We start from the raw sequence: 15,886 nt of genomic DNA, 5'->3' as shown, positions 1-15,886 counted from the left end.
CTAAAAATGTAACATTTATTTAACTAGGCAAGTCAGTTAAGAACAAATTCTTATTTTACAATGACGGCCTACCGGGGAACAGTGGGTTAACTGCCTTGTTCAGTGGCAGAACAACAGATTTTGACCTTGTCAGCTCAGAGATTCGATCCAGCAACCTTTCAGTTACTGGCCCAACGCTCAAACCACTAGATTATCTGCCGCCGCACTTTAGATACTTAAGTATATTTAAAACAAAATACTTTTAGACTTTTACTCAAGTAGTATTTTACTGGGTGACTTTCACTTTTACTTGAGTCATTTTCTATTAACGTATCTTTACTTTTTAAATATGACATTGGGTGCTTTTTCCACAACTGCAATTGAGTGGAAATGTAGAAATGATAAAAGTGCTGACATTTGTTTTGGTTGAAGTTGAATTGAAAAGTATAAAACAATCAGAAAAGGAAGACTCATTGAAATCACTTAGAATGTATGTGTTGCCACCCTGGGATCATTCACTACCCATAAAGCACCCTGGGATCACTCACTACTCATATTGTTCAATAATAATTACATATTAACATGTAGATGTAGTATTGTTCAATAATAATTACATATTAACATGAATATGTAGTATTGTTCAATAATAATTCCATATAAACATGAATATGTAGTATTGTTCAATAATAATTACATATTAACATGTGTATCCTGTGATCACTCACTACTCATAAAGGACCCTGGGATCACTCACTACTCATGAAGCACCCTGGGATCACTCACTACTCATAAAGGACCTTGGGATCACTCACTACTCATAAAGCACCCTGGGATCACTCACTGCTCATAAAGCACCCTGGGATCACTCACTACTCATAAAGCTCCCTGGGATCACTCACTACTCATAAAGCACCCTGGGATCACTCACTACTCATAAAGCACCCTGGGATCACTCACTACTCATAAAGCACCCTGGGATCACTCACTACTCATAAAGCACCCTGGGATCACTCACTGCTCATAAAGCACCCTGGGATCACTCACTGCTCATAAAGCACCCTGGGATCACTCACTACTCATAAAGCACCCTGGGATCACTCACTGCTCATAAAGCACCCTGGGATCACTCACTACTCATAAAGCACCCTGGGATCACTCACTACTCATAATGCACCCTGGGATCACTCACTGCTCATAAAGCAAATGTACAACTTTTACTATTCAAAAACTAAAAATACCGTCTAACTGTCATTTTTTTTTAAATACTGTGAAATAATATTTTGGCCATATCGCCCAGCGCTGTGTGTGTGTGTGTGTGTGTGTGTGTGTGTGTGTTCATTGACTGATACACGTGCACACACATGCACACACATACACACACACAGGACACAAACTGGACACATACACACTGTTCAAAATGCTGGAGTACAGCACCAAAATTAAAAACTGTAAGCTTCACTGTCCAAACACATATGGTGTGGACTATGTGTGCCTGGTAAACACATGTGGATCTGGTGAACAGTTATCACTTGTTGACTAACTACAGGAATACTGACCTCAGAGTCTCCAGTTTACAGTGGGGATTCCCCAGTCCAGCAGAGAGCAGCTTCACGCCTGAATCCTTCAGGTCATTGTTACTCAGATCCAGCTCTCTCAGGTGTGAGGGGTTTGACCTCAGAGCTGAGACCAGAGAAGCACAGCCTTCCTCTGTGACTCCACAGCCTGACAGCCTGACAAAGAGATCATTATGACTTCACAAACACACTGTTAAATTAACGAGTAGATTAGGACAATGGCAGATGCATTTGGTTTATTCTTTCAAACAACATAAATATTAATCTTCCGTCTCCTAGAATTGTATGGTAATATTGTTATACTAATGTGAACACCAATGCATTTATTCAATATATTTTCAATATAATATTATATACATATTATAATACATATTTTTTCTCTAAACTGAATATTTATTCCTGATGATTAGTTCTTATATATCATTTTATTTACTCACAGAACAGCTCTGGAGGCTTTGACCACTGGCAGCAGCATCAGAAGACCTTCCTCTGATCTGGAGTATTTCTTCAGGTCAAACACATCCAGCTCCTTTTCTGAAGTCAGCAACACAAAGACCAGAGCTGACCACTGTGCAGGTGAGAGTTCTTCACTGGAGACACTTCCTGATCTTAGGTAGGTTTGGATCTCCTCCACTAGAGAATGGTCATTCAGTTCATTCAGACAGTGGAACAGATTGATGCTCCTCTCTGGAGAGGGATTCTCCCTGATCTTCTCCTTGATGTACTTGACTGTTTCTTCATGGCTCTGTGAGCTGCTTCTTGTCTTTGTCAGTAGACCTCGTAAGTGCTTTTGATTGGACTCCAGTGAGAGTCCCAGAAGGAAGCGGAGGAAAAGGTCCAGGTTTCCTGTCTCACTTTGTAAGGCTTTATCCACAGCACTCTTGTAGAAAGTAACTTCAGACTTGTCTTTTGTTTGCAGTTTGTCCATTAGATTCTCATTGTTGTTGATGAATGAGAGGAACACATATACAGCAGCCAGAAACTCCTGAATGCTCAGATGAACAAAGCAGTACACCTTGTTCTGGTACAGCCCACATTCCTCTTTAAAGAGCTGTGTGCACAATCCTGAGTACACTGAGGCTTCATTGACATCAATGCCAGCCTCTTTCAGGTCTTCTTCATAGAAAATCAGATTGCCCTTCACAAGCTGTTGAAAAGCCAGTTGTCCCAGTGACAGAATGCTCTCTTCATTCCAGTGTGGACCTGTCTCTTCTTTCCCAAGATACTTTTCATTCTTCTGTTTGGTATGAAACACCACAAGGTGTGTGTACATCTCAGTCAGAGTCTTGGGCATCTCTTCTCTCTTATCTTTCAGCATGTGTTCAAGGACTGTTGCAGAAATCCAACAGAAGACTGGAATGTGGCACATGATGTGGAGGCTCCTTGATGTCTTTATGTGTGAGATGATTCTGCTGGCCAGGTCCTCATCACTGAATCTCTTCCTGAAGTACTCCTCCTTCTGTGGGTCATTGAACCCTCGTACCTCTGTCACCTGGTCAACACACCCTGAAGGGATCTTATTGGCTGCTGCAGGTCGGGTAGTTATCCAGAGGAGAGCAGAGGGAAGCAGATTTCCCTTGATGAGATTTGTCAGCAGAACATCTACTGAGGTTGACTTTGTGACGTCCCAACAGATCTTGTTCTTCTGGAAGTCTAGGGGCAGTCGGCACTCATCCAGACCATCAAAGATGAACAGAACTTTGTACTTGTCGTAGTTGGAGATTCTTGATTGTTTGGTTTCCATTGAGAATTGATTTAGAAGTTCAATGAAAGTGTGTTTGTCCTCTTTCATCAAATTCAGCTCCCGAAAAGGGAATGAAAATACAAATTGGACATCCTGATTTGCTTTTCCTTCAGCCCAGTCCAGAATGAACTTCTGCACAGAGACTGTTTTTCCAATGCCAGCGACTCCCTTTGTCAGCACAGTTCTGATACATTTGTCTTGTCCAGTTAAGGGTTTGAAGATGTCATTACATTTGATTGCAGTCTCTGGTCTTGCTTGTTTCCTGGTTGTTGTCTCAATCTGTCTCAGCTCATGTTCATTATTGACCTCTCCTGTTCCACCCTCTGTGATGTAGAGCTCTGTGTAGATATTATTGAGAAGTGTTGGGTTTCCTTGTTTAGCGATTCCCTCAAATACACATTGAAACTTCTTCTTTAGATTAGATTTGAGTTCACGTTGGCAAATCACAGCAGGATCATCTGAATCTAGAAATAACACAGAGGATATTAATATTACATCTGTTTTAATGCCTACAGTATTGTAGGACTGTTATAAAGTTTAAAATTATAATAGTTTACACTCTTAACTGTCTGCATAAATCTATACATTTTTTAATACTGCGTTAAACACTGGTGTGACTGATTATATAATTATTGGTATTATTAATTATTGGTATTATTAATTATTGGTATTATTAATTCTCTCTCTCTCTCTCTCTCTCTCTCTCTCTCTCTCTCTCTCTCTCTCTCTCTCTCTCTCTCTCTCTCTCTCTCTCTCTCTCTATAAATTAATCAACACAGCACATCCCTGCTGCTATTTGATGAGGTCACTAGGTGTTGTGTTAAGGCTGCTACAATATCATTGAGTTACACAGCTACTTTAGCTGTACTTTAGCTACAGCTTTTAAATGTTATAAAACAGCATTCAACATGAGGCAGACAGCTCTTACTTTTCTCCAGTGTGTCAGCAAGCTCCTTCTGGTTCATTTTCCTCAGGAGGTGCAGTGTGATCTTCAGAGCCCCCTCTCTGGCACTGCTCTCCTGCTTCTCATCTTCAGCATCCACCACATCCTTATCCTGCTTCTGACTCTCAAAGCCTTCTGGGAGTTCTGGACTAAGAATCCTCTTGAACATCTTCAGCTCGTTCTTCACAAATGTCATAATATTCTCTTCAAGCAACTGAAATAAATCAAGCAAGAGACAAAATGCTTTCTCATTAACACATTAATAATGAATGATTGATAGAACAACTTGACTTGAGGTAAACAAAAACAAATGTACATAACAGGACCACATACACTGAATATGGAGGCCAGGTCGGTTTGATGACTCTGGGAAGACTGACCACTGAGAATCTCTGACTCTGATCTCTCCTGTTGGTTTCTGTGGACAAAACATGAGATTACATCTCCTCAACCAGGTAGTGCACACACACACACACACACACACACACACACACACACACACACACACACACACACACACACACACACACACACACACACACACACACACACACACACACACACACAGGGAGGGAACGTTGTGTTTGTTTATTATTGTTTTAGGACTATGAAAATGGACAAAAGGAATAGCCTATGGATTATGAAAACAACAAAAATAAATGGTAAAATGGGAGAGGAGAAATGACTAGAGAAAGTGTTGTTTAACTCACTGACCATGACCCATGAGTTCTTCTTACCTTTGTTCAGTAGAAAAGTCTCCCTCTCTAAAGTTTATAGGTTCAGCGATAGACTGGTCACTCTTCATGGACACACAGCTGGGTACAGGGGAGGCTGGTCTCTCCTGCTTGATTGGACTTCAACACAACAGAGACAAACATTACATCTCTCATCTACTCTGAGCTCAGATGGGGAAACATAAGAAGAGTTTCATTCCAAAACACTATATATCACTTTTTAGAAATGTTCAAAAATTAACTTTTATTGTTTTAAAGAAATATGAAAGAGACTGGTGTGTTTTTTCACTATCTAATCATGGCATGGGGTTGTTCACTATCTAATCATGACATGGGGTTGTTCACTATCTAATCATGGGGTTGTTCACTATCTAATCATGACATGGGGTTGTTCACTATCTAATCATGACATGGGGTTGTTCACTATCTAATCATGACATGGGGTTGTTCACTATCTAATCATGACATGGGGTTGTTCACTATCTAATCATGACATGGGGTTGTTCACTATCTAATCATGACATGGGGTTGTTCACAATCTAATCATGACATGGGGTTGTTCACTATCTAATCATGGCATGGGGTTGTTCACTATCTAATCATGACATGGGGTTGTTCACTATCTAATCATGGCATGGGGTTGTTCACTACCTAATCATGACATGGGGTTGTTCACTATCTAATCATGACATGGGGTTGTTCAATATCTAATCATGACATGGGGTTGTTCACTATCTAATCATGGAGTTGTTCACTATCTAATCATGACATGGGGTTGTTCACTATCTAATCATGTCATGGGGTTGTTCACTATGTAATCATGGCATGGGGTTGTTCACTATCTAATCATGACATGGGGTTGTTCACTATGTAATCATGGCATGGGGTTGTTCACTATCTAATCATGACATGGGGTTGTTCACTATCTAATCATGACATGGGGTTGTTCACTATCTAATCATGGAGTTGTTCACTATCTAATCATGACATGGGGTTGTTCACTATCTAATCATGACATGGGGTTGTTCACTATCTAATCATGACATGGGGTTGTTCACTATGTAATCATGACATGGGGTTGTTCACAATCTAATCATGACATGGGGTTGTTCACTATCTAATCATGACATGGGGTTGTTCACTATCTAATCATGGCATGGGGTTGTTCACTACCTAATCATGACATGGGGTTGTTCACTATCTAATCATGACATGGGGTTGTTCAATATCTAATCATGACATGGGGTTGTTCAATATCTAATCATGACATGGGGTTGTTCAATGACAGACATGTATTTGATTATAATCTATCACTAGATGGTTTCATGTCAGAGAGACAAATAATCAGGTTTTTTTCTAAATGCTTTATATCTGTCATTAATGATATATATCTGCCTCAGTCTCAGAGAAATCAGTAGTACTGCTAGGTTTTACACAGTAATAATATATATCTGCCTCACTCTCAGAGAAATCAGTAGTACTGCTAGGTTTTATACAGTAATAATATATATCTGTCTCACTCTCAGAGAAATCAGTAGTACTGCTAGGTTTTACACAGTAATAATAGATATCTGCCTCACTCTCAGAGAAATCAGTAGTACTGCTAGGTTTTACACAGTAATAATATATATCTGCCTCACTCTCAGAGAAATCAGTAGTACTGCTAGGTTTTACACAGTAATAATATATATCTGCCTCACTCTCAGAGAAATCAGTAGTACTGCTAGGAATTATACAGTCAAATATAACATAGTACTACATTTTATTAAAGATATGTACAAATGATACATTTGTGACATCAATATATATATACATATTGAACAAAATATTCAAGAAATGTCTTTGTGATCTGTTTGTAAAACATTTACATTTGACACTTTTGTCATTTAGCAGATGTTCTTATCCAGGGCCTGGTTTCCCAAAAGCATCTGAAGGCTAAATGAATCGTTAGAACCTTCATAGGAACATCGTTAAATCTCAGAGCTTGAAAGAGAGCGACCCGTCTCTACCTATTTTACTGGTTTGTGACTCACTTACTCCACCCCCAGCCAGAGGGGAATAAAGTAGCTCAGGAGTTAACACACTCAGGTCAGGGAGAGTTGGAGAGGCAGGTTTATGGTTCCCCCCTAGACTCTCAGGAGTTAACACACTCAGGTCAAGGAGAGTTGGAGAGGCAGGTTTATGGTTCCCCCCTAGACTCTCAGGAGTTAACACACTCAGGTCAGGGAGAGATGGAGAGGCAGGTTTATGGTTCCCCCCTAGACTCTCAGGAGTTAACACACTCAGGTCAGGGAGAGATGGAGAGGCAGGTTTATGGTTCCCCCCTAGACTCTCAGGAGTTAACACACTCAGGTCAGGGAGAGTTGGAGAGGCAGGTTTATGTTTCCCCCCTAGACTCTCAGGAGTTAACACACTCAGGTCAGGGAGAGTTGGAGAGGCAGGTTTATGGTTCCCCCCCTAGACTCTCAGGAGTTAACACACTCAGGTCAGGGAGAGTTTGAGAGGCAGGTTTATGGTTCCTCCTAGACTCTCAGGAGTTAACACACTCAGGTCAGGGAGAGTTGGAGAGGCAGGTTTATGTTTCCCCCCTAGACTCTCAGGAGTTAACACACTCAGGTCAGGGAGAGTTGGAGAGGCAGGTTTATGGTTCCCCCCTAGACTCTCAGGAGTTAACACACTCAGGTCAGGGAGAGTTTGAGAGGCAGGTTTATTGTTCCTCTATACTCTCAGGAGTTAACACACTCAGGTCAGGGAGAGTTGGAGAGGCAGGTTTATGGTTCCCCCCTAGACTCTCAGGAGTTAACACACTCAGGTCAGGGAGAGTTGGAGAGGCAGGTTTATGGTTCCCCCCTAGACTCTCAGGAGTTAACACACTCAGGTCAGGGAGAGTTGGAGAGGCAGGTTTATGGTACCCCCCTAGACTCTCAGGCTCTGGTTGTGGGGTGTGTTCAGCTTGGGGTTGTGAGGTGTTGATAACAGTCACCCGCATGGAATTCGTAAAAGAGCTGTTTCCCAAAACCATCAATAACGTTACACTTGGTAAATGCTCGTAATCTAACACCTGCCTCAGACCACTAGAACAGCTGAGTAATCTACCTCCTGTCTCAGACCACTAGAACAGCTGAGTAATCTACCTCCTGTCTCAGACCACTAGAACAGCTGAGTGAGTCATTAGATGCTTTTTTACCCTCCCGCGTGACTTTATACACAGAAGATCTCAACTAAACATAGAATTACATGGTTTATCAGTCTCTCTGACCACCGATAAATTCACAACAAAGTTGACTACAAATACAAAGTTGTCAATGTCTTTGCAATTGATACAAACAAGCGACATATAAAATGATGCTTAAAATGAAAACCTGAGATGACTGCATTAAACAGCAGCTATAAGCCTCTTTCAAACATGTTGAAATACATTTCATGTTCAATCAATTGAGTTCTGTTTTGCTACATGTAGGCTACCGTCTAATTTGTCTCAACCAACGTGAATAGAGGTGCAACCAAAAAAAATCAATTGTTGAAAAGAAAAAGTTTAGAAAGATTAATGTTTCAGCTTTCAATGGCCTTCCTCAGAATAATCACACAAAGGGCATGGACAAGTTCATGTAGGGAATGGGGAAGACAATTAGGGAGAAACTCTCTTCATCTGGTGGTGCTAATGAGAGAGGGTGTGGTAGACTATACAGGTTGGTCCTCAGGGTGAGGGCTACTGTGGTCAATGTCTCCACCTAGTGGTCAAATACACTAATTGAACCTGTACAACTATTTGGGAGACAGGGCAAGCGTAACTCAACTGCAGTAGATATAAATACTGTAAAACACTGCTATATAACACATGTCCAATATATTAGGTATTGGAAAATAAACAAGTTCGGAGGGGTAGATATTTCAAGTGCAGTTGATATAACTGATTTAAAACCATTACTATATAAGAAACAGGTCTAACACAACTGGTTTGGACAATAGTGAGCTAGTAACCTTTTCCGTCAACGAACAAGAAGTACATTTGGCTCCAATAGCCAAAGTATGACCTTTAACAAAAACATACTATAGTCCTTCGGTAGGTTAAGACTTCTGAAGACTGAAGTATCTATAACATACTATAGTCCTTCTGTAGGTTAAGACCTCTGGAGACTAAACATACAATAGTCCTTCTGTAGGTTAAGACCTCTGGAGACTAAACATACTATAGTCCTCCTATAGGTTAAGACCTCTGGGACTAAACATACTATAGTCCTCCTATAGGTTAAGACCTCTGGGACTAAACATACTATAGTCCTTCTGTAGGTTAAGACCTCTGGGACTAAACATACTATAGTCCTTCTGTAAGTTAAGACCTCTGGGACTAAAGTATCTATAACATACTATAGTCATTCTGTAAGTTAAGACCTCTGGGGACAAAACATACTATAGTCCTTCTGTAGGTTAAGACCTCTGGAGACTAAACATACTATAGTCCTTCTGTAGGTTAAGACCTCTGGGACTAAACATACTATAGTCCTTCTGTAGGTTAAGACCTCTGGAGACTAAACATACTATAGTCCTTCTGTAGGTTAAGACCTCTGGAGACTAAACATACTATAGTTCTTCTATAGGTTAAGACCTCTGGAGACTAAACATACTATAGTTCTTCTATAGGTTAAGACTTCTGGAGACTGAAGTATCTATAACATACTATAGTCCTTCTGTAGGTTAAGACCTCTGGAGACTAAACATACTATAGTCCTTCTGTAGGTTAAGACCTCTGGGACTAAACATACTATAGTCCTTCTGTAGGTTAAGACCTCTGGGACTAAACATACTATAGTCCTTCTGTAGGTTAAGACCTCTGGGACTAAACATACTATAGTCCTTCTATAGGTTAAGACCTCTGGGACTAAACATACTATAGTCCTTCTATAGGTTAAGACCTCTGGGGACTAAAGTATCTATAACATACTATAGTCCTCCTATAGGTTAAGACCTCTGGGACTAAACATACTATGGTCCTTCTGTAGGTTAAGACCTCTGTGGACTAAACATACTATAGTCCTTCTGTAAGTTAAGACCTCTGGGACTAAAGTATCTATAACATACAATAGTCCTTCTGTAAGTTAAGACCTCTGGGACTAAAGTATCTATAACATACTATAGTCCTTCTGTAGGTTAAGACCTCTGGGACTAAACATACTATAGTCATTCTGTAAGTTAAGACCTCTGGGACTAAAGTATCTATAACATACAATAGTCCTTCTGTAAGTTAAGACCTCTGGGACTAAAGTATCTATAACATACAATAGTCCTTCTGTAGGTTAAGACCTCTGGGACTAAACATACTATAGTCATTCTGTAAGTTAAGACCTCTGGGGACTAAACATACTATAATCCTTCTGTAGGTTAAGACCTCTGGTGACTAAACATACTATAGTCCTTCTGTAGGTTAAGACCTCTGGAGACTAAACATACTATAGTTCTTCTATAGGTTAAGACCTCTTGGACTAAACATACTATAGTCCTTCTGTAGGTCAAGACCTCTGGAGACTAAAGTATCTACAACATACTATAGTCCTTCTGTAGGTTAAGACCTCTGGAGACTAAACATACTATAGTTCTTCTATAGGTTAAGACCTCTGGGACTAAACATACTATAGTCCTTCTGTAGGTTAAGACCTCTGGGACTAAACATACTATAGTCCTTCTGTAGGTTAAGACCTCTGGGGACTAAAGTATCTATAACATACTATAGTCCTTCTGTAGGTTTCTGTGGACAACACATGAGATTACATCTCCTCGTGCAGGGAGTGCACACACACACACACACACACACACAGGGAGGGAACGTTGTGTTGTGTTTATTTTAGGACTATGAAAATGGACAAAAGGATTAGCCTATGGATTATAAAAACAACAAAAATAAATGGTAAAATGGGAGAGGAGAAATGACTAGAGACAGTGTTGTTTAACTCACTGACCATGACCCATGAGTTCTTCTTACCTTTGTTCAGTAGAAAAGTCTCCCTCTCTAAACACTATAGGTTCACCCATAGACTGGTCAGTCTTCATGGACACACAGCTGGGTACAGGGGAGGCTGGTCTCTCCTGCTTGATTGGACTTCAACACAACAGAGACAAACATAACATCTCTCATCTACTCTGAGCTCAGATGGGGAAACATAAAAAGAGTTTCATTCCAAAACGCTATATGTCACTTTTCAGAAATTAGCTTTTATTGTTTAAAGAAATTAGGTATTAATCATTACATCTCTCACAGACAAGGATTTGTTTAAAATCTATCACTTGATGGTTTCATTTCAGAGAGACAAAAATCATGTTTTTTTTTGCAAAATGCTATATATATGCCTCACTCTCAAATGTGACCGACCGGCTCAATTTGGTAATTAACTAAATTAACTAAATGTATGGTGATTTTGGTTAATGTCAGTTTAATTATTTGTTATGCTATAAGTTGTTATTTTATGATTGTAAGTGATAAAATTAACTAGTAATTCTGAGTAATTACTACTTTAGTAAGGAATAACACATTTTTCAGCACTACTGCAGTTGCTAAATAATTCCAATAGATGGCAGCATAAGACCACAAATGACATTTCAGAAGATTAGTTTAGTTCTCCCTGGATACACCACCACCCCCCTCACAGGAAAACTCCTGTGTGCGCTTCTTTCTGTCCCTTTCCACACTGCTAACGCAAGAGGAAGGACTGAAAAAGCATTTAACAGATTACTGTGAAGTAATATAACGATGATTCATGTTTATTATTACCTGTTTATATGCTCATGTTTTACACTTCATTAATATAAGGATTATCAGTAAGCCTGAACATTAATCAGTCACCTCTGGTCGAGAAAAACGTATTTTCCCAGTACATTCATTCTCTAATTCATCAACCAGCATCCACCTGCTCTGCCTTCTCGAGCAAGCCAGGGGCATGTTGAGGTAAATTTAATTTAAAGGTAAAATGTTGAGGTAAATTTACTAACCGGGAGGGTTGAATTATGTCATTTATTGGCGGGCTGGAAGACGCACTCGTCTTTTCTATTCTGAGGTTGTTTACTCACAATATCAGATATTAAGATTATTTTTTAAACTGCATGTATACTGAGGTTGAGGTTCTGAGTAGTGATAATTTACCCGGGGTTCAATACCTACTATAGTCACTATTTTGTTGCTCTCCCAAAAGCAACACAGCCCTAATATGATATATATAGCTAACTAAAGTAATGAGTGACCATTTAAGAAAATCATGGGACATATAGTCTTTGGTTGCATGCTATTTTATGTCAATCATATTGCTTCATGTAATGTTATCAAATAACTGATGTTTCGTGGTCTTATGCTGCCATCTATTGGAAATATTTAGCAATTAAAAGTTATTAATTTACTTACAGACATTGGCGAGGCAGCTGAGAATAAAAATAAACGGAATGTGTCCAGCCTACTTGAGACGCCCCAAAAATAATATTCAAAAGTTCGGTCCTTGGACACAGAGGGGTTAAACATTAAAGTTACCGTCCATCTAGTGAAGAGAGGAGAACCGGACAGAGGTAGCCAGCATCCGTCAATGATAAATCCATAAATAATATATGTCTTGTGCTTTTGGCAATGATTTATGTATAATACTTATGTATAACAAGGGATACCATGTATGTCTCCAAACGCATTTTGTCTTCATTTTGGCAGATTCATTTATGCTAATTTCTCAAGATTAACTCAGGTTTTAACCCAGTGGCTAAGGAGTTGGACCTGTGGTTGAAAGGTGGCTGGTTTATATCCCGGGCCGGGCGCTGGAAAAAACGGGAGGAATTGGTCTGACCACTGGAGGGCTGCTGGGTTCACATCCTCAAAACATTCACCTTTCATTGATCAGAACTCAAGAGGTTCTTCTTCACTGAACCCAAAAATATATATAACTTTTTGTGGTTCCATATATTAAGGAAGTGATATAAGCCTTTTTGGTTCTATAAGGAACCTTCTTTTCTAAGAGTGTATAATAAACACGTTTTTCTTTTGATTATTTAATTATCTACATCATGTTATTTCAAGTTATCCCTTTGGAGCGCAACATCACGTTGTTAAAAAATAATCCTAATTTGGACATGGCTATAAATTAGGCAAATTGAAGGCATCTCGGGCGTAATCTGTGTTCGATGAAAATGAACGTTGTATGAAGCGTTGTAGGCAACATTATTGGCAAGGGACTTGATGCCTGATATGGCAAAGCTATTTAGAGTTGTTAAACGGGTGTGAAGAGTGTGTTGATATAACGGTAAAATTGTCAAAATTCTTATTGTAACAACGATCAGAATTGGTAAAGAAAATATGCATTCCATTATATTAGGCAATAATTAAGAGTAGGCAAAGTGGTCGTGTTATGTGAAAATTCTATCAAATGTCTTACATTGCAACGAGTACAGTCAGGGTGCCGTGGAACCCCTGCAGTACCTCCACAGACCCCGGATTGTCATCTCACCTCTTAGCTTTGGTGTCGTGTCCCACAGAGAGATGCGTTTTAGAGGCAGGGCCCCCCTCCTCTTTCTCCCCAGAGAGACTCCTTTTAGAGAGAGGGCCCCCCTCCTCTCTCTCCCCAGAGAGACTCCTTTTAGAGGCAGGGCCCCTCTCCTCTCTCTCCCCAGAGAGACTCATTTTAGAGGCAGGGCCCCCCTCCTCTCTCTCCCCAGAGAGACTCCTTTTAGAGAACTGTCCCCTAAACAGAGATCCAGCATGTTGGTTGTGATTAACACAGTAACAACTAAACAGAGATCCAGCATGTTGGTTGTGATTAACACAGTAACAACTAAACAGAGATCCAACATGTTGGTTGTGATTAACACAGTGACAACTAAACAGAGATCCAGCATGTTGGTTGTGGTTAACACAGTGACAACTAAACAGAGATCCAGCATGTTGGTTGTGGTTAACACAGTGACAACTAAACAGAGATCCAGCATGTTGGTTGTGGTTAACACAGTGACAACTAATTATTTAATGCCAATTGTTCTCATTTATTCATTATCTCTTTGAGAAATAAAACATTTACTAACAGACATAAAAACAGTCAGGTGATTTAATGCATCACATGAACATGTAGTTGTGACATTTCATCTCCATGGTAACTGTCAATAATAATAATAATTCGCTGTTTGTTAAGGTAGTTATAGACAGTACAGCAACAATAATAATAATATTAATAATAATAATAAGTCACTGTTTGTTAAGGTAGTTATAGACAGTACAGCAGCACAAGGTCATGTCTCACTTATTTGTATTCACTAACAGTAGGCTATTTATTATCTTTCAATCTGTTATTTTCGAAACGTATCTGAGAATGTAGACAGAAGGGCTAAAACGGACATGATTGATCTGAGGGGGAAATCTTTGATCCATTTAGGAAGTTTATTTGCATCAAGTAAGAGATTTTAAATCATGTAAAGTAGACTAGGTTATAATGTATAACAGCAGTTTGTTAGTGATATGCTGATCAAGGTCTAAACCTCAGATATAACCTACATATCATAGATGACCAGTCTAAACCTGTTCAGATCAGTTCACATAATGTTATAGTCCTACCAGTAGCAGGACAGAGAATGTACTGTATATAACCTACATATCATAGATGACCAGTCTAAACCTGTTCAGATCAGTTCACATAACGTTATAGTCCTACCAGTAGCAGGACAGAGAATGTACTGTATATAACCTACATATCATAGATGACCAGTCTAAACCTGTTCAGATCAACATAATGTTATAGTCCTACCAGTAGCAGGACAGAGAATGTACTGTATATAACCTACATATCATAGATGACCAGTCTAAACCTGTTCAGATCAACATAATGTTATAGTCCTACCAGTAGCAGGACAGAGAATGTACTGTATATAACCTACATATCATAGATGACCAGTCTAAACCTGTTCAGATCAACATAATGTTATAGTCCTACCAGTAGCAGGACAGAGAATGTACTGTATATAACCTACATATCATAGATGACCAGTCTAAACCTGTTCAGATCAACATAATGTTATAGTCCTACCAGTAGCAGGACAGAGAATGTAGTCTAGGCCTGATATGTTTTACTACATTTTCAACAGAGACCATCAGGTTGGTCGACATGATAAGCTGTGATGTATTTGTTTTTAGGTGAGGGAGCGCAAACAAATATGTAAATGACGTCATCATGTCCTCAGTCAAAGTTTGTACCGACAGAGATAGGCTATTGAATAGCCAGCCTATCATTACAGGGCTCTCCAACTCTGTTCCTGGAGCGCTACCCTCCTGTAGGGTTACACTCCAACCCTGTTCCTGGAGAGCTACCCTCCGGTAGGGTTACACTCCAACCCTGTTCCTGGAGCGCTACCCTCCGGTAGGGTTACACTACAACCCTGTTCCTGGAGCGCTACCCTCCGGTAGGGTCTCACTCCAACCCTGTTCCTGGAGCGCTACCCTCCGGTAGGGTCTCACTCCAACCCTGTTCCTGGAGCGCTACCCTCCGGTAGGGTCTCACTCCAACCCTGTTCCTGGAGCGCTACCCTCCGGTAGGGTCTCACTCCAACCCTGTTCCTGGAGCGCTACCCTCCGGTAGGGTCTCACTCCAACCCTGTTCCTGGAGCGCTACCCTCCGGTAGGGTCTCACTCCAACCCTGTTCCTGGAGCGCTACCCTCCGGTAGTTTTTTACTCCAACCAAAGTTGTAACTAACCTGATTTATCTTATAAACCAACTAATTATTTTAATCAGGTGACTAGTTTTGAATAGGAATGAAAACCTACAGGATGGTATCTCTCCAGGAACAGGATCGGAGAGCCCTGTTTTAGAAGATGCATAAAATCCATCCTCCAATTTTTTCTGACTATTCAGCTTCAGCTAACCGTGCTAAAATCTTATTAGAAATCAGTTATTTTTTGTAACA

The 15,886-nt window shown here is 40.0% G+C and overlaps 1 protein-coding gene across 1 annotated transcript; it reads right to left on the bottom strand.

Moving 5' to 3' along the window:
* Nucleotides 1-1,986: 1,986 nt before the first annotated feature.
* On the bottom strand, nucleotides 1,987-3,723 carry LOC115171940 (NLR family CARD domain-containing protein 3-like; the record flags this gene model as incomplete). The annotated part of the gene is made up of 1 exon (XM_029729203.1): nucleotides 1,987-3,723. A coding segment is annotated over one exon (1,737 nt), but the record flags the coding sequence as incomplete, so codon positions are not given.
* Nucleotides 3,724-15,886: the final 12,163 nt, after the last annotated feature.

The sequence above is a fragment of the Salmo trutta genome, chromosome 32, assembly GCF_901001165.1.
Source record: "Salmo trutta chromosome 32, fSalTru1.1, whole genome shotgun sequence".
Classification (NCBI taxonomy): Eukaryota; Metazoa; Chordata; class Actinopteri; order Salmoniformes; family Salmonidae; genus Salmo; species Salmo trutta.
The sequence above is the reverse complement of the archived record's forward strand: the minus strand, read 5'-3'. Positions and strand labels throughout refer to the sequence as shown.